General features: G+C 37.3%; 2 protein-coding genes across 2 annotated transcripts; both read right to left on the reverse strand.

The window, feature by feature from the left end:
* Positions 1-274: 274 nt before the first annotated feature.
* Positions 275-6,092, reverse strand: ciarta (circadian associated repressor of transcription a). Its single transcript, XM_078267943.1, has 6 exons — positions 5,851-6,092; positions 3,609-3,959; positions 3,429-3,504; positions 3,047-3,125; positions 2,755-2,908; positions 275-2,243 (listed from the first exon to the last, which is right to left on the reverse strand). Exons 2-6 carry the CDS (start codon positions 3,957-3,959, stop codon positions 1,875-1,877), a joined length of 1,029 nt encoding a protein of 342 aa, XP_078124069.1. The 5' UTR covers positions 5,851-6,092; the 3' UTR covers positions 275-1,874.
* Positions 6,093-8,872: 2,780 nt separating this feature from the next.
* Positions 8,873-10,040, reverse strand: mrps21 (mitochondrial ribosomal protein S21). Its single transcript, XM_078267536.1, has 2 exons — positions 9,909-10,040; positions 8,873-9,388 (listed from the first exon to the last, which is right to left on the reverse strand). Exons 1-2 carry the CDS (start codon positions 9,989-9,991, stop codon positions 9,208-9,210), a joined length of 264 nt encoding a protein of 87 aa, XP_078123662.1. The 5' UTR covers positions 9,992-10,040; the 3' UTR covers positions 8,873-9,207.
* Positions 10,041-13,484: the final 3,444 nt, after the last annotated feature.

Raw genomic sequence — 13,484 nt, forward strand, 5'->3', positions numbered from 1 at the left:
GTTAATCATAATAAATCAATTAACTGATAAATTAGAAACGGCTATTATATTCAACAAATTTATTATTATATAAAATAAAACTTCTGCCAACACATAACAGCTGGTAAATAAGAGTTCTGGCTGCTTCTCTGTGTGTCTGATTTCATTTAATTTTTAGGTAGTATGCAGCTAACACATAACAAACTTTAAATGTTGAAGCAGGACAAATGTAATGATTTCAGACAAGCTTGGACTATCAGTGTTTTTCATTCCAGAAATTAACAAACATACTGCATTTTGATGAAACATCATTCATTTAATATATAAAAAAATATATGCATTATCAATCACTCACCAATAATCACAATTTCATTATAATAAACAAAGAAATAGCCTAAAACAAATAAAACTAAAAACAAGAAAGCTGGGAAATAAGAATTTCACAAATGAAAGATGTGTAACATAGCACAGCAAAACCTGTACTAGGGTGCAACATTTTATATCCCAAAACAACACTACAATACAATATTGTTCTCCACCACATGCTTACAGTTTCTATTTTAAATAACATAACTGAGGGTCAATAAAAATGACTAATTACATCTACATCTCCACAGCAGCACATTTGGTTTGCAATGATTTATGGTTACCTTTATGTCATATAAGTAAGGCTAACTGGTGAGAAACCACCAAAGATGAAACCCCATTCAACATGAATATCTACATTTAAAATATGGTGGTGCAAATGGCCAAAAGCTATCAAAAAAATAATTAGTTTATCACAGTTCCATGATATTCTGTAATACATAATCAATAGTTAAGCTCTTTGAGTGAACAATACAGTATTTTGTGTGAACAATAAGCTAAATTTAGTCTAAATAGTATCTGATTCAAAAGCATCGATGGAATCAACTTTTTTTTTAAGTACCAATCCTCTTAAACAGATCTTTAATAAATAATAAGTCTTTGATGTTAACAAATGTGTAACACAGGATCAAATCTATTATGCCCGTTCTATAATATAAAAAATATAGGTGATATATGGTGAATATGATATGATTATGCAAAACTGTTTGGTTTGGCACATTTTGGCAGTGGCTACATTCCTTTGCTCCACCATATTTTACAATCAATCAGCTGGCAAAATAATAATTTCAACCTACCTAAATGCCTTTTTTAATCATCGGTGTTCATATTTTTTGTAACTGTATAGGGCTGCAACTAATAATTTCTTTCACTATAAATGAACCTGCCAATTATTTCCTCGATTCATCGTTTAATTAGTTGGTCTATAAAATGTAATAAAATTGTTAAAAATGGCTATCACAAGTTCCTGTCATATCCTCACATAAGAAGCTGGAACCAGCTTTGCATGAAAAGATTTTGTATTATTATAGACAACTGACTAATGGTTTCAGCTTTAAACTATACCAGCAATGATCATCTGGGTTTCCTCACTTTCATAAAATTGATATCTGTTATTCACCAGTGTTATGAAATTGTATATTGTTACTGTTTGGGCTGCGTCATCATATGAAAAAATACAAAACAGAGCAGCACATGATTGTTTGAACGCATTACACATATAAAGTATTTCCACATCTTTTTAACTTAGTAAAAGATAAAGTATACAAAAAGTGATACTTTTACAGACAGGGTCCTGGATATAATTGCAATAACTCTGGTGTAATCAAAAACCTCAATGGATAGTTAAGGGTTAATGAGTGTCTCTGCATTTCTGCTCCTCCTCCTCTTCTGGTTTTACATGCCTTGCAGCCATCACAGACTGGCTCTGTGCCTAACTTTATACTTATGTAATCAGATCCGCCCTTTGCCTTTACTTAGACTGGCATGCAGAGGCACCTCCACGTGGTAGCAAGGTAAGCTAAGGCCAGCTAAGATGAGTCAGTTGTAGTTGTTATGATGTCACTTGAGGACACTGAGCTGTCCTGTGTAGCTGGGATTTCACAAGAGGAGGGCAGAGAAATCGCAGACTGCTTCTGATTCTTATTTTCTCGCTTTAAAAATAACGGCCTGCTTAAAGTGACAGTGCTGTATGTAAACTCATGTTCAGCTGTACAGCTGCCCTCAACTGTTTCATCCTCTGGAGCTGTCGGTTTTTTAGATGATCCAGGTAGACATGTGGAAACAGTGTCAAGTGGAGTCGCAGCCTGGCAGCTCCAATGTATTCCATGTTGATAGTGCTTATTCTTGGTCGGGACTTCTCTGGAGTCGTCATTCTCTGACAAGCTCAGTTTTCTCTTCTGGAACGGAAAGGTAAAACCAAAAATAAGAACCATGACAAACCAAGGTCTTAAAAGGAAAACTGCAATTGATTACAACCTGAGTTGAGCTTAGTTCTTTGAGGTTCTAAATAAAAGCCAAGATGTAATGAACCATTCTTTTAAACAGAATCTTGACAGTTATCAAAGACACAAGCCTGGAGAGTGTAAGCTTGCAGACTCATCTGCTGAATATCTTTAAGCCTCTTATAATCATGCTTTAAATGGTTCATTCAAATCTTTTACAGTAATATTGTTTTTGCGTTCTCTCTTTTTTTTATCTTGTTGTACCTTCTTTTGCCTGGCTGTATATTATAATATATTTTACATGGACGCTTGGTTCGTTAAAACAAATATGCTGTTTTATTAAAAAGATCAAGTTTAGTATTGTTATTGTAACATCTCAGTGTCATGAGGCGCATTGTTTAATTAATGCACACCTGTAAAGGCACTGTCATATGGTAACATAGGTAACATCCAATATGAAGCGCACCTTAACTGGCATGTGGAGCTGGTTTTGGCGCCAGTGTGGTCGAACTCTGGGAGTGAAGGTCTTGCTCTGTATATCCGTGGACTGAAATGCCACCCGAGGGAACCATATTTTGAGCATCATCTCTATCTGCAGTAGGTTTTGGAGGTATTTCTCACTGTAGAAATACAAATGTTAAGAAACAAGCATTAATCACAATGTTGACAGTTGGGTATGGATGACAATGACAACATCACCATTTTCACTCCTGTCATAATAATAATAATAACAATATTACTACTTTTGATGGTCTTACCCCATTTCAGGCTTCTGTAGAATTCCAAGAATCCTCTGTAATCTGTCTATTGCAACACTCTGCTGGAAACTGGATAGACCTGCCACAATCAAAATATACAATCCAAATGTCAAGGCAAAAAGGCACTTTAATTACAGGATGCACTTAACCTTGTGTTGTCTTCCCGTCAAGCTTGAAAAAAACATTTTTGACGCCTTTTTTTTCAGAGTTTGTTTTTGCTTTTTCCAACGTTTTAAATTAAACATTTTCAGTTTTTCATATTTCTACGTCCCATATTTTCTGATATAAAACAAAAATTGAAAATGGGTCAATGTGACCGGAAGTCAACACAAGGGTTAAACATAAGATCATCAACCATGTTTGATATTGGTCAACCACATACCTCTGTTAAACCGCCCAGTCTTTAGTCCACTGAGAAGCTCAAGCAAAGGGCCGATAAACCTCCACAAATCTGCACACTGAGATAATAAGGAGAAAGATGTTTTATTACTACGGCTGCTTTGCTATTTGGTTGACAAAAATACTGAAACAAAGACCTAGGAATCAGTTTAAAGTTGCTCACTTTCTGAGCGAAGGCCAGGTCTCCTGGTGTCGCTGAAGATGAGCCTAACATGGCAGCTCCAGAAAAAGAAGCTGGGTCGAGACGCTTAGTTTCATCAGGGCAGTGTTCAGGCTGGTCGCTCTTAGACATTGCGTGCAGCTGATGTGAATGTGGTGGGAATTTAAGGTAATTTCCAGAGTGTGTGATTCCTTCATCGCCTGAGAGGGACTTTCTTATTCCACTGTCTCCTTCTCCCTCAGAGAAGACGTCTGCTTCATCCTCAGTCTGCTCACTCTCACTGAAGAGAAAGCTTGAGGTGGAGGTTAGCGAGTCATAAGATGGCCATTTGGAAGAACTGCCCAATGAATTCATCTGTGGAGACAGGGAGATAATAATGTCCAAACAGAACCTCGATGAGTACAGCTTTTGGCACTGGGCAAAATCAAACAATTAGGTTTGCACTATTACATTATCAGTATACTACATACTAAAGGAAATCTGTTGATGTCTTCCAGCTGCAACAATCGAAGCATTTATAAGAAATTTCCCTCTGTGTAGTGACTATTCTGTTAAACATTTAGTGCAATGTGATACTGGCTAAATGAAAGGTCACTATATTTTTTGTATTATTGCCCTTTTTAGAAGAAATTGACACATATTCTTCATCATCATAGTACTCATTACTTACAAGTGTGCAAGTTTAAAAATTGTGTAGAGGAGGCTTTAAAGACCAGGAAAACACAAGCTATATCACTGCAAAAATATCTATTCTCATATTGACATTACATCAACCCCTATTACAGAGTAAAGGGTGTATATAAACTTGAAGTTATTCATATTGCAGCTCGATATCCAGAAAAATAACCCAAACACAATCCTTTTTCATACAGTACAAATTAGAAATGGTACTTGTTGCCAGAAGCTGTGAGTAATGTCTACAGACTCTACACCAAGTCTCAGCAAGAATATTATAATTGAGATGAGGACAACTATGCAAATCAACTCATGAGTGTGTGTTTTTGTGTGTGTGTGTGTGTGTGTGTGTGTGTGTGTGTGTGTGTGTGTGTGTGTGTGCCAGAGCAGCTTCAAACGATAATGTTAAAAACAACAGACAAAATCAGAAATCTTGGTGTAATTATGGACTCTGACCTGAATTTTAACAGCCACGTTAAGACAATAACAAAGTCCGCCTTTTATCACCTTAAAAATATATCATGGGTTAAAGGACTTATGTGTCAACAGGATTTGGAAAAACGTGTCCATGCTTTTATCTTCAGTAGACTTGACTACTGTAACGGTGTCTTTACAGGTCTCCCTAAAAAAAAAAGTCTTTACACTGACTGTGCTTCAAAGAATAGATATCAAAATACCTGCTGGTTTATAAATCACTAAAAATGGTATAGGGCCAAAATACCTTTCGGATATGCTTGTGAACTATGAACCACCCAGACCTCTCAGATCATCTTGGACAGGTCTGCTTGCCATCCCCAGAATCAGAACCAAAAAGGGGGAAGCAGCGTTCAGTTTCTATGCTCCACATATCTGGAACAAACTTCCGGAAAACTGTAGGTCGGCACCTACTCTCAGCTCTTTTAAATTAAGGCTGAAGACCTTTCTTTTTGACATTGCCTTTTTTAAATTCATTGTACTGCATTGTGAATTTTATTCCTGTATTCTATCTGTTTTTAATTTTATATTAATTGTTTTTAATTCTGTATTAATTTCTAACTGTGTTTTAATGTTTTATGTAAAGCACTTTGAATTGCACTGCTGCTGAAATGTGCTATATAAATAAAATGCCTTTTGTTTGTGTGTGTGTGTGTGTGTGTGTGTGTGTGTGTGTGTGTGTGTGTGCCGCGTTCGCGCTCAGTGTTCCAATAGAAACTGATGTTTACGTCCACTATTTATTGTGATCTCTAAAGCTGTTGTTAAGGTCTTGTTTTTTAGCATGTTCGTCACCACTGGTGACGTTCACATTTCTACAGCCATGGCTAACGTTACCTGTTTACAAATATGTTAAGAGAAGATAACTCTAACTTGCGAACCAGTTAACGTAGCTATATCATATATTTGAGAAAAACAGCAAACATGCATACAAGCAGAATGTATCACGGTTTGATCCTTAACTAGTCAGAAAATTAGTATTAGACATTATGACCCAAAGTGTCTTATCCTATTTAACGTACGGCAATTTATAAGCCGAGTCTGAGAAACGGCCAACTTTCTATAAAAACAGAAAAAGGTCGGAGGGGACAATGCTTACCTTCTAGCCAGAGCAGGATTGGAGTCACAAAAAAAGGTAAAAACAAAACAGCAAGAGAAGGCACGGTACGCTACTTAAACAAGTTGAACAAATTCAAATCTTGAACTAACCTCAACAAAGCTAACGACTATTTTTAGGCGCACACAGCAGTTGCGCCTGTTTTCCCGTTTACGTTCAGTACCACCCTGTTTGTTCTATCTCTCTGCTCGTGCCGTGTTTCGTTTATATTGGTCAGATTTCGAACCTGTTTGAAATGTACACACGAAGCACAACTGGCGCTACACGTGCTGGGTAGGTACAGGGCCGCCATTGGCTGAGGAGAGGTTCGATCGTCGTCATTGGCTCAGACGCTTGGCCAATCAGCAGCATTCACAGCGTCGGTTGGCTGGTAAATGCGTAGATCGCGCCATACTTCTAACGGCAGCACGTGTGGGTGGTGTGGCTGGTGAATGAGAGGAACAGCACGCGGCAACTGGCATGTGCTTAACATTTTGGTATGCAAATAAGGTCACATTTGTCCTTCATTAATAGATACAACACTTTTTTTGGGAAATGACAGCGTTATCACAGGCTGGTGGTATTTGTTCCTCAGAACCCACTCCTTTTTCAGTGTGGTTATGCTTTTTGTTAGTATGTTTGTTTTATGTAAAGTTGTCCTCTATTTCTCCTGTAGGAAGAGACAGGCTATAGATATGTGCGCATACAGATACATATGCGGTGTATAAAAGATTGAAGTCGGTATAAGTTTAAAACTTGTAATCTGTATGATTTAACAAAACTTAAAGATGCCCCATTAACTAATATAAATTACCACAAAGTCATAATTTTTGATAAAATGCACCTGTTAGGCTTAAATGTGATGGGACCAGCAGAAAAGAAAGGCATAAAATATTTTTTTAAATGAATTCATGGCTGCACTTTTAAGGAATAACGTGTACCTTCAGCTAAGCCAAATGTGACTTTTTTGTTTGTACTGGAGGAACTCCAGGTTCTTAATTGTTTATGGAATGTGGCATCATAGGCCTATTAGAGCCAGAGACAGAAAGCTTGTGATGCAGTCTTACATAGTTACATAATATGATTGCTTTATGCTAAAGTGTGAATCACTTATTTCATTGCATGCAAAAATAGGATGCTGTTACCTGCAGGAGGCTGTGGCAACTACTTGATTAGCTGACAAGGCTGTTTACAACCACCTGTTTATGATAATCGTCATAATAATGATGAAGACGATGATAATTAGTATTATTAGTTCAGGGAACAAATAACAGGCACTGGAGGTATGGCAGAGCTCTTGGTATAAAAACAGGCTTGATGCATGCTCCCGAAGAATGCATTTAGTTTCAGATTTTCTGTTTGCAAAATTGATAATCACCATGCAAACAGCATTGGCCAATACTACCAGGTGGTATAGAAACCATGCTTACAGTAGTGGCAAATACCAACAGCGCTCTATGTAAACACAGAAACAGCTGAGGGCTGGTTCTACCATGGACATGTCTTCTGCTGTCAGACAGCTTTTGCAGTGGGAAAGTGGTTACAAAAAAGTACAAGCAAGTTTGGTTGAAGATATTGCTGCAAATAATATCTGTAAGGAAATAAAATGGATTCTAAGCTGATTATTATAAAGCATTGCAGCATATGGCACATATATCCCTTTTACCTTTTTTTCACATTTTAGTTAGTCTAAATTGGCTCTTCACACATTCAGAGAACAAGTAGGGAACACTTCTGACTGTCAAGGTTAATAGCTATTGGTATCATATAAATTAGAAATTACAGTATTACAATAAGCATGAGCAGCTGCCAATATGTTATATTGTTGCATGAGTTAAAGCTGTGGGATATGTATAGGGAGGATAGTGAACTGCTGTAATAAATGGATATTTAAAGAAGTGACATGTTTGCAATTTTTTCCAACCTGTGGTCATTTGCAAGTGGCAGTGTGTTTTGGGTGTGCATGTTGGGTAGGGGCCAACAAAAACATTTGCACATTTCACAATCACATTATTGCACACTGACTGATAACGGCTGCACAACCTATGTATGTTACACACTGTGCAAGTAAAGCAGACTTAACACCTTGCATGCCTCCTTTGCTTATAAAAACAACTGTTGGATTACAAATACAACTAATATTAACAGACTGCATGAACAATTACCTGATTGATTTCATATATGAAAATCTTCCATCTTTTGAGATATTTGTCTCAGCCATGACAATAGGCTGGAAAGCTTTGAAAGAAAGTTTTGCTGTGGAGCTTACAGCATGGAAAAATTACATTTAAAATAAATCATTGACTAATTCACAGAACAGTTTTTTTTGTAGGGACTTCATCAAAAAGTATTTTTCAATTAAAACTGCTCACAGTGAGGTCTGTGGATTATCCACGGTAACCAGAACACTTTTTCTGGAAAGACATTACTGTTGACATTTTTAACCACTAGAGATAGAAGAGAAAAAAATATTTTTAAAAGTAGATGAACTGACTCTTTAAGCGGTATCAGAGACAACAGTCACTTTCTCTCAGTGTAATAAATATAGGTAATCTATCATACTGCTCTCTTCAGTCCTTAATGCCATTGACTGAAGCCACAGTACAGGAAATCAACATGACCTGGTAACCTCTAAAGACAAGTGCGCCTGGTGCAACTGTTTAACTTTCCCTGTGTAAGTGGAGTGAGAGCAAGTGTAAACATTAAAAGGTCCCCACGGTGAAAGCTCAGAGCCTGACGGATGCATGTGGCCGATGTGTCTCGCTTATGGGAGTTTGCGGAAGTTGGCCGGCATCATTAGTGGACATCAACGTCACACTGTGCAGTAGTGACCTTGAATTAAGAACCCATTCCCACAAAAATACCCCCTGCATTGTTTGAGTGTCCTCCAGCAAATGAGGTCACATCCAACTACTTCCAAAGCTTTTATGTGGGCGAAATATCACTTTATGGTGTATACTAGTAGTAGATACCGATTTTGTTGTTTAAATTTAAGTTTAACTTTGAGAAATACTTGTACACCAACTTAAGATTTTCAGAACATTTCACAAATTTATTAGCTTTTTCATTAGCAAGATTGTGTGGGAAGATTCAAAACACAAAATGTCATCAAACAAGAGTTCATTAACCTGCTCATTACAACTAAGAGGGAGTACAAGCACTCCCCAACCATGCCACATTTTGAAGAGAAAATGGACAACTGTCTCCGTCCTTTTACTGTTAAACAATGAAAGCAACTTTATTTCCAAAGTCCATTGAGATGTGATAGTGACATTGTGTTGGTCTTGATTGCTTCTTACACTTTACTGGCCCCCGTCTCAACAAATCCATAGATAACGTCTTGTTTCATCACACATTTCATTAGCAGCCGAGCCAGGGATCCTCTTTGTTTGTCCTGGAGACGAAGGCAATTTTTCTGGCCATTTCCGTGTGGTAGATCCGCCTGCAGTTCTCAAAGTTCTTCCGCTGTCGCTCTCGGCAGGGCTTCTCAAAGTAGCGCTTGCGCTTCACTGTTTCAATAACCCCATCCTGAGTCAGGAGCCTGGAGTATGTAGAGAAAACGTGTGAATAGCTGACACTTGGGGTTGCATTCAAGACACTCTTTTCAACAGGTAAATGAAAATAGCAATAGAAGTGACATTGGCTAACCACTTACAATAGAAAATAGAAAGTAACAGTAGTGCAGCAGAAACCATTTAGCTAAGGTCTTCATATAATACATTTAATTTCTTCTCATTATTAATAGTAACCTTTAAAGACAACCAAACACGCAATTAGGTTCTTGCACTTAAAAGTAATAATGATTATGTTGTTTCAGATTTTAGACCATTTTAATGTATTGTTAACGTTATTTGGTCTACCTCTGTATGTATCTAACGAAATCCCTAAAACCATCTAGGCATCATAAACGGCGTTTAGCTACTAGCTATATGTCGGCTAAGCAGCACACCACTGCGCAGCCGCAGCATTGCGACATTGAGCGGAAGGATAACGTTAGCTTGTCGTCCCCTAGATAACAGCAACATTTGTAATATAATATATATTAAAAACATTCGTTTGACCTGTTTAAAGTCTTGTACGCCGCATCAACGTTGCTGTCTTGGACCATCACTGTCCGTGCAATGAAGCGAAGGTGCCTCGACATGATGAGATCGGCGCTTGCTTAATCGCCAGCCGGCTGGAAACACGTAACTACTACAAGAGGTTCCGGATACAAGAAACCACATAAATCACCGCTAGGTGACGCTTTACTCTATTCTCGTGAATGGAAATATATTTGTTGTAACGTGTTCATTTTTCAATACTACTTATAGATGTGGTGTTTGGTTTTTATGATGTCTGCAAATCACATAAAATAAATTAATAAAAATATAGGCCTGCATAAAAGTACATTTTATGATAGAAAACATACCTTTATTATTCAAAAATGTTATTATCCTAAACAAATGAATAAATAAATAAGTAAATACCCAGAAAGACAAACAAACATCTAGGTCTCTACAGCACAGGGCGCCTAACAGCAGTTATCATAGATTATATAAAGGGAGATTGCTTTCAGGGGAATCATAGATACTGAAACTACATGCGTTGTCATAGCAACAGGGACAGCAGCGTCCAGTGTTATCCTTTCATCAGAGCCATTCTCCTCTACTTCTTCTCATCCCTGAGCTGCTGTTGTCCTCTGTGTGTTCTCAGTCTGAGGTCACCCAGCGGTGAATGCTGGCCTGGCTGGTATGTGCATTCAAAAGTGCTTTTATATTTCCTTTCTTTGTATAAAATTCCCGATGAGGTTATATCCCATGTTACTGGAACTCTATACAGGGTAGGCTACGGTAGCTGCATGGTGCCACAGGGTGGAATGCTTGAGACTGATAACATCATGACTCCTTTTGTTGGGTGAATGCACTGCATCATGTTTCCAAAGACATCCCTTCTGATCCAGACCTGATGAAATATTCTTGGCAGTGTGTAAGCGCATGTTTGAGAGAAAGAAAGAACAGAAAGTCTATAACCTAAAGAAAATTAAGTTTGCACTGAGCTCTGCCAATAAGTTTTATTGCACATGGGGTGCTATTGTCAAATAGGTCTACATCTCTCTGACAGTAGGCCTACTTGAACTTTAACTGACATTGTTACATTCACCATTTTGTCAGATGTGACCAAGCAAGTACTGACAATCTTTATCCTCAGAGTGCCCTTGTTGTATAGACTGTTGTTTGTAATTGGAGATATATCAGTTTATTGCAAACCTACTGTAGCTAGCCTTTCTAGCTGCCCGAAGCTAATGTGTTGCTAACATAACATGGTTGACTATAACTGCTAATTTACCGTTTGATTATTAACTGTTATGTTACTCTTTTTACTTTTGTGGATGTACTCATAAGTTTATGAACCCATGCTAAAGTTGACTAAAAAGAGGAATTACAAAAATAATCTTTTGGAAATTGATCATAATGCCTTAATTAAAAAAAAAAAAGAGGAAAAATCCAACCTTTAAGGACACCAATTTTCTTTGTGAATGAATACTGTATTGTGTGTTCTTCCTTAAAATACAGGGGGCATAAGTATACACACCCCTATGTTAAATTCCCATAGAGGCAGGCAGTTTTGTATTTTTAAAGGCCAGTTATTTCATGGATCCAGGATACTATGTGTCCTGATAAAGTTCCCTTGGTCTTTGGAATTAAAATAGCCCCACATCATCACGTACCCTTCACCATACCTAGAGATTGGCATGGGGTACTTTCCATAAAATCATCTCTCAATGCAAATAAACCCAGCTATTAGGCTAACTGAAATCAAACCATGCCAATCTCTAGGTATGGTGAAGGGTATGTGATGATTCTTTTTTTATTAAGATGATTTTTTGGGGCTTATTATAGTGACAGTGGATAGACACAAAAGGGGGAAAGAGATGGGGGATGACACGCAGCAAAGGGCTGCAGGTTGGATTCGAACCCAAGCCGCTGCAGGCCTACATGGGACGAACGCTCTTACTGGGTGAGCTAGAGGCCACCCCAATGTGGGGCTATTTTAATTCCAAAGGCCAAGGGAACTTTATCAGGATGCATAGTATCCTGGATCCATGAAATAACTGGCCTTTAAAAATACAAAACTGCCTGCCTCTATGGGAATTTAACATAGGGGTGTACTGACTTATGCCCCCTGTATTTTAAGGAAGAACATTTATTTACAATATATTATTCATCCACAAAGAAAATTGGTGTCCCTAAAGGTTGGATTTTTCCTCATTTTTTAAATTAAGGCATTAAGATCAATTTCCAAAAGATGGTTTTTTTATTCCTCTTTTTAGTCAACTTTTGCATGAGTTCATAAACTTATGAGCACCACTGTATGTTTATTAGATGAATTATAGTGTTGTTGTACTTCCTGTGATACTTTGACAGCTATTCTATCGGCCTACTTGTTTTCTAGCTTATTTATCTTACTTAGGCTATTTCTTTGTAACCTCTCGTTGAGTGTGTTGTGTTTTATCAAATACTGCTCTAACTCTTTAACAATTCTTTGAGGTCTTCAACGCAGCTGTGTTTAGCTCCCTGCAGGGCAGAAGAATTTTGTTTTTTTTATTTGACACCTACTTTTACACACATTCTTCTGTTTCCTTGTTTCTTTTTATTATTATTTTCCCACATTTTAATCATATATTATATGCCCTGAATGTACTCTCTGCTTTGTCACCATCATGGCCTAACAGGAAATACCAATTAGGTCAATTTGGACTTGAATGCACATTTAAATGTAAGAGAAACAGAGGGAGGGTTATTTTTGAATCAGCCAATTAATTAACAATGTCAGTAACTTTGATCCAATATGAATTCAACCTGATTCAGCCTGACTTTTTTTTTTTTACAGTAACACATCAAAAACATAATGTTACTACTACTACCTACTTACTATCCTAAATTTGCATGCGTTAGTGCTGCTATAGTATAATTATTGTATCATAGAAATAAACAAAACTACCTAGATATAGAACTGATAACAGAACTGAAGGATTTAAGCATTAGCTGGATGTATTCTTGTATGTGTTGACATATGTTGTCTTAAGTCTCTGTTTGTTTACAACAATAACATATAGCCCTGAAGATATGTAACCCACCCCTGTCCAGTTCAGATGAAGACAGAATGAGATGTGTTGTTGGGTAAATAAAACTGATAGCCTATAGTATGTGCTCTTTGGTTATAATGAATTAGACTGATGTGTCTCCTCTCTCTATATATTTTAATTGTACTTTTTAGAGTGAAAATGCTGATGGCACCTTCCTGGATAGGTGCCTCCAGCTGTAAGTCTTATCTTTTTGCTCTTTCATTACCAGCTTTACCACCCCCAACTCAACACATTAACCCTTATATCTGATTTCACATTCCAGAGCTTAGAAAACTTAACACGTGGTTGTGGGTGTTTTTTTTTTTTTAGAATACAAAGTTTCATAAATTTTCTCTATTCATTGTATTTAGGCTACGTAGGCCCTACCACTTATTTTCTGGACTTCTTATCAAATTGGCTAATTGGGGCTAACGTGTCACCAACTTTACAAAAATTACAATTAGCCTAACACTTAAATTCGAGTCGGCTGCCCATCTACATCAAAGGACTTACTGGAAGTGCATTTTCC

The sequence above is a fragment of the Sander vitreus genome, chromosome 14, assembly GCF_031162955.1.
Source record: "Sander vitreus isolate 19-12246 chromosome 14, sanVit1, whole genome shotgun sequence".
In the NCBI taxonomy this organism is placed as follows: domain Eukaryota; kingdom Metazoa; phylum Chordata; class Actinopteri; order Perciformes; family Percidae; genus Sander; species Sander vitreus.

Bases quoted from the DNA above. Each gene is read 5' to 3' on its own strand.
- ciarta (XM_078267943.1), bottom strand. From the start codon at position 3,959: ATGAATTCATTGGGCAGTTCTTCCAAATGGCCATCTTATGACTCGCTA. The intron at 3,505-3,608 runs GTGAGCAACTTT...TTATTATCTCAG, and splicing joins ACCTGGCCTTCGCTCAGAAA to TGTGCAGATTTGTGGAGGTT. The intron at 2,909-3,046 runs GTAAGACCATCA...GTATTTCTACAG, and splicing joins CTACAGAAGCCTGAAATGGG to TGAGAAATACCTCCAAAACC.
- mrps21 (XM_078267536.1), bottom strand. From the start codon at position 9,991: ATGTCGAGGCACCTTCGCTTCATTGCACGGACAGTGATGGTCCAAGAC. The intron at 9,389-9,908 runs GTCAAACGAATG...TACATACTCCAG, and splicing joins GCGTACAAGACTTTAAACAG to GCTCCTGACTCAGGATGGGG.